General features: G+C 60.4%; 1 protein-coding gene across 2 annotated transcripts; it reads right to left on the bottom strand.

Moving 5' to 3' along the window:
• Nucleotides 1-2,406: 2,406 nt before the first annotated feature.
• Nucleotides 2,407-10,379, bottom strand: NOTUM (notum, palmitoleoyl-protein carboxylesterase). 2 transcript variants are annotated; one of them, XM_065910057.1, is made up of 12 exons: nucleotides 10,321-10,379; nucleotides 9,168-9,526; nucleotides 7,985-8,037; nucleotides 7,807-7,902; nucleotides 7,226-7,286; nucleotides 6,917-6,975; nucleotides 6,394-6,496; nucleotides 5,535-5,726; nucleotides 5,308-5,408; nucleotides 4,614-4,761; nucleotides 3,349-3,396; nucleotides 2,407-3,118 (listed from the first exon to the last, which is right to left on the bottom strand). In XM_065910057.1, the coding sequence occupies exons 2-12, from the start codon at nucleotides 9,497-9,499 to the stop codon at nucleotides 2,812-2,814; spliced, it is 1,500 nt and encodes a 499-aa protein (XP_065766129.1). In that variant the 5' UTR covers nucleotides 9,500-9,526; nucleotides 10,321-10,379; the 3' UTR covers nucleotides 2,407-2,811. The 2 variants fall into 2 exon arrangements, with proteins under 2 accessions (XP_065766129.1, XP_065766128.1); XM_065910056.1 differs by lacking the exon at nucleotides 10,321-10,379 and having other exon boundaries at nucleotides 9,168-9,842.
• Between the last annotated feature and the right edge of the window lie 2,225 nt (nucleotides 10,380-12,604).

Here is a 12,604-nt window from a genome sequence, read left to right on the forward strand (position 1 = left end):
AACCACAATACTTTGGCCATGTGATGTGAAGAGCCAAATCATTGAAAAAAACCCTGATGCTGGGAGAGATTGAAGGCAAGAGGAGAAGGGGACAACAGAGAATGAGATGGTTGGATGGCATCACTGACTCAATGGACACGAGTTTGAGCAAGCTTTGGGAGATGGTGAAGGACAGGGAAGCCTGGTGCGCTATAGTCCATGGGGTCACAAAGAGTCAGACATGACTGAGCGACTGAACAATACTCACAGTAAGGTACAGACGCTGGAGGTAAGCTAAGCTTCCTTCCTTCTTTATCAGGAACATGGGAAGAAAGGATTTATTCATTTCGTGAAATCCCATCGGGCCTAACCCACAAGTATAATGTTCAGTGGGCCTGGCACGCCCGAGATACACAAAGCCACCCTGTTACTCTTTTCAGCCCACCTCATACAGAGTAAAGCATCTGTCTGTGCTGATGTCACCACCTGCCGCCCTTCACACAAAGAACTGGCCTCCAGCCAATGCCTCTGGGGTCCCTCCCCCAGAGGCCCAGCTTTGACCGCAGCATTGACCCCTCCCTCCATGCAAGTCTCCCCTGGTAGGTGAAAGCCAGGCCCCCTTTGGGTCCTCCCAGCCCCCTCTCCCGCTGGAAGCCCACTGTCACACTGGGAACCCTGTTCATGCCCTTCCAAGGAGGCTGCTCCCCAAACCAGCAGCTGCCCCAGGGTCCCCCTTCTTTCATCTCCAGCCTTTGGCCACACCCCTCCCTGACCTCACTGTCTCCCTGGGTCAGTGAGACTCTGTGACCTCCCATGGGAGCTGTCCACAGAGGAAACCACGAATGGGTCATTTAAGCTCCCCTTGGAGAAGCCAACTTTGGTGGGTCCAGAGCTGGTCAGACCTCAGGACATACTCCCAGTCTTGGGGGGACGTTGAGAGGACGGGGTCTGTGTGATTCTCCCCACTCTGGGATTGAAGCTGCAGGCTGCCTGAGAGAGGATGGGTAGTCGAAGGCTAGAAGCAGAGTCCAGGCATGAATCCTTCTTTTGTCCCTTCACATAGCCTTTTCAGGCCTGTTTCTTTTTTAAAATTTTTATTAAGATATTTGGCTGCGTCAAGTCTTTCCTCTATCCCTTTGCATAGCCTCTTTGGGCCTCAGTTTCTTTCTTTCTTTTTTTTAATATTTATTAAGATATTTGGCTGCAAGTCTTAGTTCCAGCATGTTGGATCGTTTGTTGTGGCTGGGGGGGGGGGGGGGCTTAGTGGCCTCAAGGCATGTGGGAAATCTTAACTCCTCAACCAGGGATTGAACCCGTGTCCCCTGCATTGGGAGGCAGATTCTTAACCACTGGTCACCAGGGGAGTCCGAGGGCCTCAGTATCCCAATCTGCAAATTGGGGCCTGTAATAAGACCTACTTGCCAGGCACCCGGGGGAATCAGGGTGTCGTGTGTGGGGCACGTAGTGCAGGGAGCGCTGAGGAAGCCAGATCTGTTGGAGAGTCATGACCTGGCCACCTTCGGAGGGGGTGCTTATCGTATGTCACAAAACCCACAGGGGCTCACTATCTTCCCATGCCACCTCGGGGCGCCTCCACGGAGATGCCGGCCTGTGAGCCTGTGTGCAGAGGCGCTGGCACAGACTAGTCACACGGCGCCCTTTGTACCTGAAGAGGGCATGAAGCACAGGGCTCACTGAAGACTGGGAATGTTCTCTTCAGCCCCGAGTTGCGGCGGGAGGTAGAAACCAGGCAACGAGTGTGTGGTGTGCAGTCACACGTGGAAGGACAAGATTGTGTGTGTGTGTGTGTGTGTGTTTATAGGGAGGCTGTGTCCTCTGGGACTAACCACAGAAGCAGAGCCAAGGGCTGGCCTAGAGGGAGAATTTTCACCCTCCAAAATACTGCCTCTTTCAAATTCTGGACCATGTGCATGTGTGATGTTGTGAAAATAAATACAATACAAACTTCAAAGAACGTGCTAGCTGGGTAGGGAGTGTTTTGTGATAAAGTTTTGAAAGTGGAGGTTGCTGTTGGAGACACAACATTGTAGATGTACAAATGCCAAGTCATGCCCTTAGAAATGGCGGAGGTGTGGTGTGAATGCCACCCCAAGATCAAAATAAAGCGGAAAGGGAGCTTAAAACCATGCTGGGGGCTTGTCTGAGACAGGCCCGTTACTGCTGTTTGTGGAAAGGATGAACAGAAGGAGCAAGGTTTGGAGGTCAGGAGGCCCCAGAGCTCCTCTCAGCTTCTCCCTGCTGCCCTGGGTTTGTAGGGGGTCCGGGTCGAGTTGGGATGTGAAGCAGGCAAAGTGCCCCCTCAAATAAACACGTCTACAGGGTGAGGCTCTTTTGTTATCTTTTCTTCATTATTTAAAAAAAATATGTTACAAAACAATATCATTCACTATATATTTCTTGCTTATTTTTCTTTTTTTAAAAAATTAATAAAAAAGTTACTTTATAAAATAATACAAAAGGGCAGGAGAGGATGGGGGACTGGGCTGGGGGAGGGTGCCTTCTGGGCTGGAGGCTGAGGAATCCAGTGCTTCTGGCTCCCTACCGTGGGTTGGAGGTGGAGGGAGTGGGGGGGTAGGAATGAGGGGATGGGGGTTGGCGGGGTGTCAGGAGGGAGGCGTGGGAGGGGGCCAAGGACCACAGCCAGGCTGATGGCAGGTCCACCGTCTCTGGCCGGGGCCCCTCAGAGGCAGTAGGAGAGAGACAGTGAAGGTTGCCGGGGAGGGCGTCCAGACCCAGGGTGGGGACGGCCAGGGCCCTGCGGTCCTAGGAGGGCAGGAGGGCCTGGAGGGGAGATGGCTGGGGCGGGGGGCCCTAGCTCCCGCTGCTCAGCATCCCCAGCAGTTTACTGGGCTCCAGGCCCTGCTGCTGTGCCACCGTCTGCACGTCGAAGCCCATGTGCATCAGGAACTGGGCCACATTCATCTCCTGCCCCGTGAACTGGTCCCGGATGGTGGGGCACGAGGGGTTGCAGTGGGGCCAGGGGCAGCTGTCCACCAGGTGGATGGGGCAGCCCTTCAGGGGGGCTTTGCTGGCCTTGTGGCTGTCGTGGAGGCTTCGGTCCCAGCAGTGCAGCGCCCGGGGCAGCGAGGTTCCCTTCACCTGGATGTCTGTCCAGTGGCTGCAGACAGAAACCCAGGTCGGGATCACTCGGGTGTGGCCAAAGCAGGGGACGGCATTGCCACCACTGAGATCTTGCCACACAGCTGGTTGTGCAAGTGGCTTTGAAAACCCTCAGAAGAAGCCAGAGCTGGGGAGGCTGGTGGGCAGGCCTGCTGGGGATGGGGGCGTTGCAGATGTCTGGATCGAGAGCCATGGATATGAGCTGTCCTGGGGCCAGGGGGCACTGACCTTCGGATGATGATCTCGTGGGAGAGGCAGGCGGGGGCAAAGCTGGCCCTGTTGGGGAGAAGGCAACTTGTGAGCAACCACATCCCACCTCAGCGCCTTCCCCACCCCAAAGCGCACAGGTCACAGCTCCTCTCCTGGGAGGCTGTCCCCTACTGGCTCCTATTTCCCTCCTGCCGCTAGCTGTACTGGCCAGTGGCTCCCCCAGGCCTTATCCCCACCAGCTCCCAGGTGCCCTATTAACCCCTGTCTCTTTCTGCCTCCAAATCCTGCTCAGAGTGGGGGCTCTGCTGGACAGGTGAATATTTGTTTTTCATAGACTTTAGTTTTTCATAGAAGTTTTAGGTTCACATTGAAATTGAATGGAAGATATAGATTCTTTTTCATCCCCTGCTCTTATACATTCACAGCCTCCCCCATCATGAATATCCCCCACCAGCTGGTATGTTTGTTACAATCAATGAACCTAGCTGACACATTATCACCACCCAGTCTGTAGTTTACAACAGGGTTCATCCTTGGAGTTGTACTGTCTATGAATCTGGACAAATGTTTAATGACACGGGGGCTTCCCTGGTGGCTTACATGATAAAGAATCTGCCTATATGCAGGAGACCGGGATTCAGTCCCTGGGTTGTGAAGTCCCCTGGAGAAGGGAATAGCTACCTACTCCACTATTCTTGCCTGGAGAATTCCATGGACAGAGGAGCCTGGCAGGCTACATGTCGCAGAATCGGACATGACTGAGCGACTAACACTACCACTGCTGTAATGACGTGTGTCTACCATTGTGGTACCATACAGAGCAGTTCCTCAGCCCTAAACATCTACTGTTCTCCACCCATTTATACCTCTCTCTCCCAGCCCCTGGCCACGGCTGATCTTTTTACTGTGCCCATAGTTATGCCTTTTCCAGGATGTCATAGGGGATTCCCAGGTGGCACAGTGGTAAAGAATTCGCCTGCCAATGCAGGAGATGCAAAAGACTTGGGTTCGATGTCGTAAGAGTTGGAATCACACCACATGCAGCCATTTCAGATTGGTTTCTTTCACTTGGTAACATGCATTTACAGCTCCTCCTCTTTTCACGGCTCATTTGCTCACTCCTCTCTAGCACTGGGTAATACCCCTTTGTCTACATTGGCTACAGTTTATCACCTCAAGGACCCCTGGGCTGCTTCCTGTTTTCCATCTTTGCAGCCTCTTTTTTTCAAGTCAAGTGGTTTACTATGTATCTGGGGGGCCGAGTGGGGTCCCCGCACACTCACGGCACGTCCTTGAGTGTGTTCCGCAGCTCACGGCCCAGGTTCTGGATGTACAGCCATTGGCCCTCCTGCACCGGCTGCCCCGTGAGGTGCACATTGTCCACAGTCAGCTGGGCCTCGTCAAACAGCCACTGTACCACGAACACCGGGCCTGGGGGGACGGCTCAGCTGGGCCTCACCTTGGAGCTCCGCCCCCCCACCCCAGCCTCCAGGGCCTGAGGCCACAGCCAGCTCCACAGCAGGCTAACGGGCCAGCCAGGCTCTGCCTGCAGAGTGCTGGCGACTAGTCCCCCGGGCACCCTGCCTTGAAGAGGTGCCTCGTCCCCTCCTCCCACCTTGGCCTGGCCCCCAGGACTCCGCTTTGACCAAAACATAGCGATTATGTCACTTCGAGTGTGGTGCTGGCGAGGGACAGCCAAGGCCCCACACAGGGACAGCACTGGGATTCAACTCCAAGGCAGGTTTCTCACTGTGGGTGTGGTCAGCGTGACCAACCATCCTAGAGTTTGCCTTGAACCGAGTGGACTTTTAGTGCTAAAACTGAGAAAATCCCAGCCAGGCTCAGATGACTCTGTCAACCCTTTTTGGGTGTGGCAGTGGTCTCTGGGTCTAGCCTCTGAGGACTGGACTTCAGGCTGGGTTTCCAGCAGACACAGAAAGGCTGGCCACCTCCCCGCCACCCTGTGTGCCCACTCACAGCGCAGAGTTGGGTAGACTTTGTAGCCAAAGAAGCAGTTCCATTCCTCGCCCTCCTTGAACTGGCGCCGACAGCGCTCCGGGACCACCCCATTCCAGTACCTAGGCCACACACTGCAGGTTAGGCTGCTCGCCCACCTTCCACCCAGCCCCCATGAGCTCCTCCATCCCCTGATGCCACCCAATCCCAGGCCCTCTGCACAGAACGGGCCCTCCCTCCCAGGGCACCTGATGCCCCGGCGGATGGCTTCCGTGGGTGCGCAGGTGATGGTGTCGATGCAGTCTGTGCGGCGGTACTGCTTGTTATCCAGGAACCAGCCGGAGTCAGCCAGGCCCCGCACCTGGATGGCTGGATAGCCCAGCTCCTCCAGCTGCTCGGCCACACGGTCCACGTTCAGCAGCACCCCTGTGCCCCCCGCACTGCAGGGAAGGTAGGAGGTCAAGCCACGCAGACTGAGGAAGGACACTCACCCACCAGGTCTGCCCAGCCCCAAGCCCATTCCCCAGGGCACAGGGAGCCAAGAGCATTCTGAGTTGCCACCACGTTCTGTGTTCCGTGTGTAAGGCCCCTGGGCCCTTCCAGGTCTTGGAGGCAGAGAAGGGCTGGCAGAGCTCCAGGCACTGATGCAGAGCTAAGTGTCAGGTCATCTCTCTTCCTCCGGTCCCTCCTTCCCTCTCCCCCTTCTCACTCTCTGACTTGGTTCCCTTATCTGAAAATGAAGGTGAATTCTGTGGTCCAGGCCCCTCTGTCCATTCCTTAGATGACCCCTGAGTCCCCTACATGCCTGCTGGGATACAATAACCAGCAGATGTGATTTGCCTACAGGGACCCCAGCCCTTGGCGGTGCATCGGTCCACAGCTAGCCCCTAGTCAACTGCCTAGGTCACTGTGATCCAAAGCCTCCCTCACACCCAACAACCACGGAGCCAGAAGTGTCTGCGGGACAGCTTCCAGCCACATGGCATACGGGAGCCAAACCTCAGAGATGCCCCATGTTGCTGAGCCTCCTGGCCACGCGTCTGCCCTGGCTCAGCCCCATCTTCTCCCTTCCATCCACACTCCCACCCCAGCCCCTGCCCAGCCCACCTGCTCCCTGCCAGCAGCAGCACCTTGGCCCCACTCAGCCCTTTGCCCAGGAGCTCTCGCACAACCTCCCGGATGATGAGGGTGCCCATGAAGGCGTACTCGTCTGCACAGAGAAGGAGGGCTGGCTTCAAGTGGTGGCCTGGACAGCCAGCCAGTCTTCCCATCCCCAGATTGGAAGGAGGTCAGGTATAGCTGGGTGTCTGGAGGGTCTTCCAGGGGATGGGAACAGGGGCAGGGGTAGACTGGAGGAAGATGAGTCAGGCTGTGCTGGGGGCCCTCCCTCGGGGAACACCTAGGAGTGAGGAACCCACTCCCCCAGGGCCAGGCCAGCCATGGACAAGCCAGGAAGTGGGTGCTGGGGGCCGGCACCCTGGGATATACTATCGAAGGGTTAGAAGGAGTCACAAGGCTGAATGTCTGTATTTGCCCAGAAGTTCTGTCCTCCCTGCCCTGCCTCTGGGGGGGGGGGGGGCCGGGGGGGAGGTGAAGGGGGTGGGGGGGGGAGGGCAGGCATGGGACTCACTCTTCTCAGACTTGGATGAAGCCCCACTCCACACATCGCTGGAGCAGTAGGGGATGAAGCTGTGACACATGGATGGTGTGAGCCTGCCATGCTCCTCTGTTGCCCGAGGACCCCAGGAAGGATCACCCTCCTTGGGAAGGACTCCTGAGGACAGGACCTCCCTAGAAAGGACCGCTCCCAGGACCAGACCCCCTTAAGGACAGGATCCCCCAGGATGGACTTCCCCTAAGAACCTCTTAGGAAGCAGCCTCCAGAAAGGACCCCCAAGGACAGGACCCCCCCAGGAAGGACCTTCTGGCTCCCTCTTACACCATGTTGGCGTTCCACCAGTGGGGGTTCTCCTCTGGCTGGGAGGACAGGATCCCCGTGCCTGTGGCAGGGGAGGACAGAGGCAGTGGGTCTTTCTGGTGGGAGCAGGGCATGCAGGCAGGGGTGAGAACTACAGGAAGGTGAGTGGATGTGGAGGGATCCTACCAAGCTTCATTCAGCAAGGGGGTGGGTGGTGACACCCGCCTGAACCAAGGTTGCCAGGGAAGTAGGGAATGGATGGGTTTAGTTACTCCAAGGAGTCTCCATGATCAGGATGCCCAGCTGGGCTGTGACTTTTGGACATGACCTTCAACCTCCCCACTTCCACCAGCTACTTTGATCAGGGATCAGCTCTGTACTGTGTAGCCAAGATGAGCCCTGGGAAGTTACCTGTGGAATAAGAATGAAATGTTAGAGTGAATGTTCCTTGATCTTGGTGGTTGGGGGATAGATAGGGTGGGGCCTCTCTGGGGGCTCTACATAATGAAGGAGAAGAGGCTTCTTCCAGTACTTTCAATTATGAGCTCCTTCCCCTTCCCCCCACCCCCTGAGGACTCCTGGGCAATCCCTGGCACGCTGACCTGTGCGAGTGCGGGGCCAGTCCTTGGAGCTCATGAGGCGCCGCATGGTGTCATATCGGGAGTCGCAGTTCTCCCGGTTGAAGCAGTACCAGCCTCCTGTGGGCACAGATCACAACCTCAGGGTCCAGTGCCGAGGGGACCCTCCTCCTGCCCCACCGCATCCGCACCTGAGACTCACCTTCCAGAAAGAGTAGCCATCGCCGACTGCCCTTGGATTCCTTCAGGTAGTAGCTGCAAGGGAAGTGGGCGGAGTGCGTGGTCATCAGGATGGAGGGGCGGGCAGGGGCTGCAGGGTCCAGCTCCAGGGAGGTAGGGGTCATTCCACCTGTCGCCGGGCACGCGCTGGCCGCACGGGGGCGCCAGCGGACAGGCCCCTGCAGAGCGCGCCGGGCAGGGCCAGCGGCGGTCAGTCCCGGGAGGTGGCGCTCGCGAGGCGGGGAAGAGCGGCGAGGGGCTGTGTGGTCCGTGGAAAATCCCCACGGCCCGCCCCGCGCGGGACCCGCTGTAACCTCGGCGCCGGCGGCCAGGCGGGGTGGGGGGTGGGGTCTTTGTCAGGGCTTGAGATCCTCCTGGGATGCGCAGTGGGGTTTGGAGAGTGAAAAGCACTCTCGAGTGTGCGTGGGGCAGGGGCATCAGGGTCGCACAGGCGGGAGTGGAGGGGAGCGGGCGCCATCGAAGTGGGGTCGCATCCTTCCTACCAAGGCCGGACCTAACGTCGTATTCCTCAGGTTGTGGAGTCACTGAGGGCATGGGAACCCCTAAACCCCTCTCCAACACTCAGCCTCTCATCCTTCCTTTATCTGCTAGGGGCTGGAGAGGGGGTGAATGCCGCACCCTAGGTCCTTCTGTCCCACCTGCACCCCCTGCCTATCCCTCTGGCTGGCTGGATCTCTGGCAGTCCCAGCAGCAGCACGGAGCAGACGGGGCGAGTTGAGCTGGGATGGGGGTGGGTGCGGACGGCAGGAGTCTCCCCGCCCCCCGTGTCACCTCCTCTTGCTGGAGTCAGGGCCACTCGCGGACTGCCATCTCCCCGCCCAGGGAGCGAAGAACGCGAGCACAGGGACTGGGTACCGGTGGCCGAGGGGTCAGTGCCCGGAGCTGGCCCAGGACCAGCGCTGCCCCAACCCCCGCGCGGCTAGTCGCCTAGCAGGGCCCTACCCGGAGCCAGCGCCTCCGAGGCCCGACGGGAGCCCTTTCCCCTGTGGGCGACCACCGCTGCGGCCAGTAGGGACGGTCCAATGCAGGCTCCGTGCGTCTGAGCGGGGACAGGGAGGCGGATGGTGCGCACCCGCTGGCGACCAGGCAGTCCCGGGGCCACCGACGGGGGCGCTCCGGTCGCAGCGGGCGGGTGCAGGCCTTACCCGGCCGGGCTGCCGTCGTTGCAGGTCACCGACGTGTTGACCAGGAGGTGCAGGCGCAGGTCTTCGTTGAGCTGCTGCGCCGAGCAGGGGTACAGGGACTGAGCCAGGCTCTTGACCTGTGCCATGAAGCTGTCCATGTTGCCCTCCACGGCCGTGAAGTCCAGAGGGAAGCTCTCCACCGGTTGCCCGGCTGCCGGGGCCGCCTCGGCCCGCGGCGGGGGCGGCGGCGGGGGTGGCTGCTGGCCGCGGCGCCGCCAGGTCTTCCTGCCCTCGCCGCCCCCGGCCCAGTGCAGAAGGCCCAGCAGCAGAAGCACGCGCACCCCTCGGCCCATGGCCGCACCGCTCGGGCCCGCGGCCACCTGCGGAGAGCAGGCGGCGTTGAGGCGGCGCGGCGGCGAGGGCGCCAGGCCGGGGCGCCCGGGCCGCGGCGCGCCAGCCGCGCCTGCTCGATCGCCCCGCTCCCCGCGTTGGGCCCGGCCGAGGAGGCGCGGGCGGCTCGGCGTCGAGGCTCTCGGGGCCGGGCGCCGTCGGCCTGGGCAGCTGGGACTCCGCGCGCTGCCGGCCGAGGGCAGCGCAGGGTCTGGGTGCGCTGGCTCCGGCCCGCGCCAATGAGCGGCGGGGGCCGAGCCTGGGCGTAGTTTGCGGGGGCCGCGGCGGCCCGGGTGCCCGCGCGTTAGATGTGCCGCCGCCGCCGCCGCCCGGGCTCGGCGGAGGGGGAGGGGGCCGCGCTCGCTCTTTTCTTGGCGGAGGCATCGCCTTTTCTTCCCAAACCGCAAGCCTGACGGAGGGGCCTGGACTACCCCGCCGCGGCCGCCGGAGGCGCTCCCGGCCCGGCTCCGTGGGGGGCAGCGCGGCCCGGCGGCCCCGGCGGCTCATTCACCGCGGCCAGCCCGGCGCCGCCGCCCCCGCCCCCGGGCGGCTGGAAGGGGCGGCGGGCGGGGGCCAGCGGGGAAGGAGCGGGGTTTTTCCGCGCGGGGGGGAGCTCGGTTGGCCACGCGGCGGGTCGGCCCGACGGGCTGGGGGTGCAAGAGGAGCGCTCACCTGAGCCGCCGGGAGCCCTTCGCTCCCGCCGCCCAGGCCCAGAGCAGCTGCAGGCGACAGGCACCCCGGCCGGCACCCCCCACCCCGAACCGGCCCGGAGCCCCGCGCTCACCGCGGCCCGCGCGGGCGGCCCCGCGGCCCCGGCTCCTTGGCGTCGCTCGCCCAGCGCCAGCCCGCTGTACGCCCAGCTCGGCTGCCTCCCCTCTGGCGCTGGCGCGGAGCCGCCCGGGACTTTTATCCAGCGGGGCCCCCGGGATCAAAGCGACGGCGGACACAGGGCTCCGCGCCGAGGGGCCGGCAGCAGAGGCGCCGGGGCCTCCCGGAGGAGCGGACAGGTGTGGCGCGAGGCCCCGGCGCCCTCGGCGACCTGCGGGAGGGACTGGGCGCCGCAGCACGGCGCCACGGGGGAGTCGCCCTGTCCCGCGCCTGGGTGGACAGATTCTGGGCGGCCCTCGGAGGCAGTGGGGGCAGAGGGGGCGCCGCCACTTACCGAGGTCGGTGGGCCTCGGGGTGGCGTCCTGCTTCCTCCCCGCGTGTGCTCTGGCTTTGCATCCCGTGCAGGGACCCCCAAGAACCTCTCCCCGCCCCAGCCGACACTGGGGCGTGGGCCAGGATGGAAGAGCTGCCGGCTTGGTCTCTGTTCAGTGACCTCCGGGTAATAAAGTGTATCTGCCCCTGCATCTCACCTTCCCAGCGCACCTCACCGGGGACAGAAGGAGAACCCTTTTCAGAAACCAAAAATGGGGTGGGGGAAGCTGCTTACTTAGGGGCTTGTTCCGGGCTGGGTGGACAGACAAAAGAAAAAAAGGGGGCATTTATTTGCCCTACACACAACACACACAAAGCACCATAGACAGCTTTGGTAGATAGACCTCTGCTTCCCCTCCCAGTCACAGCTCCCCGGATGTCATTAAGCCATTTCGAAGATAAGAAATAGACCTTGCCTTTCGGGACAGGGGTCTAGAGCTGGGGCACAGCTTCCTGAGCTCCCTCCTGACTCGGGGCAGTGGGGAAGCTGTGTCCCCAGGGAGGCAGGCACCTGCAGCCCCTCTGAGGCAGGAGAAGAGAGGTTGCCAGAGCCTCTGGCCACACCAGGGACCCCTGGCCCTGCCTTCCCCTCCAGCTGTGTTGGCCCCAAGCACTGTCCTCCTCACCAGTCCCTAGATTGGATAATGGGCTGCGGGGTAAACAGTTACCACACCCACCCCGCACACACACAGCAGGCTGCTCCAGCGGTCTCTCAGAAGACACAGTGAGAGCTGTGGGCCCTTGAGAGCTTCTCTGTGAGGTTGAAGTAACTTCAACCTCGAAGACTCGTATAAGGCTGAGGTGGCCCAGAGGTCAGCCTTGGCTGGAGTCACTCAATGGAGAAGAGGGCAAACTGTGACAGAGGGCCTCCCCACAAGCAGCCATTGGGAAGTTGGGCACCTATTTTCCTGCTGAGAGGACCTGAGACTCAGAAGTGCTAGAGGAAGAGCTGAGTGTGAGCGCTGTTCATTCAAAAACCCACGCCTGCCACACTGCGCTTGTCAGGTCAGTATACAGGCCCTCCATAGGACCGGCCAGAGGCAGGCACTTCAAAGACAGGTTCCCCCATTTGAAGGTGTTCCTAGGCATTGGGGAGAATGTGCCCCAGGAACCTTCTCCATCTAAGAGTCTGTTATTCTAAGTCCCAGGCAGGGAAATGCTGCTTCCAGCCGGATGGCAAGATTGCGTAGGGTTCTGCTTCACACGGACCTGGCTCTGAGCCATTTCCTGGCAGGAGATCCTGGGCAAGCTCCATGACCTCTCTGTGTGCCTCCGTTTCCTCTTCTTTAAAGCGGGGCAACGACCATACCTCCATCAGAGGGCTGTTGTGGGATTACGGGAGCCCATGCGTGAAAGTGCTCAGCACTGCGGGAAAGGCAGTTACGACTGCCAATGGAATTCCAGTGTGAGGGGGGAGCTTGCATGCTGCATTCGCTAGCGTTGCTGTAATGAGATTTAGCCTGCACTTTGACCAAAATGAGTTCCTGTTTGCTTTATTCAACACTACTAGCAGTAGTGAAGAGCCTCCCCCAGAACTTTCCTGTCCTTCCGTGTCTCTGCCTTTCCCACATCCTCTTTTTTAAAGCTTTAGACCCCAGACCCCAACTCCTGGGGGCAAGAGCTCCTGAGAGCCTTCTGGAGCTGTTCATACCTCCTTCTCCTCTCGTCTCTCACAAATTGGCTCTGTTCCCTCAAGGGCCAGCTTTACCTTCTGCACCTCGGACTCCTCCAACTCAGTCTTCAGCTCCCTAAATCTGGGAGTGAGATTCCCAGGACAGCAGGTTGGCCTCAGTTTCCAGGCTGCCTGCACTCAGCCCCGAGGCCACCGTGGCCCTGACACATGGGAGGAAAGGGACCCTGGATTGAAC

The sequence above is a fragment of the Muntiacus reevesi genome, chromosome 18, assembly GCF_963930625.1.
Source record: "Muntiacus reevesi chromosome 18, mMunRee1.1, whole genome shotgun sequence".
Taxonomy (NCBI): Eukaryota; Metazoa; Chordata; class Mammalia; order Artiodactyla; family Cervidae; genus Muntiacus; species Muntiacus reevesi.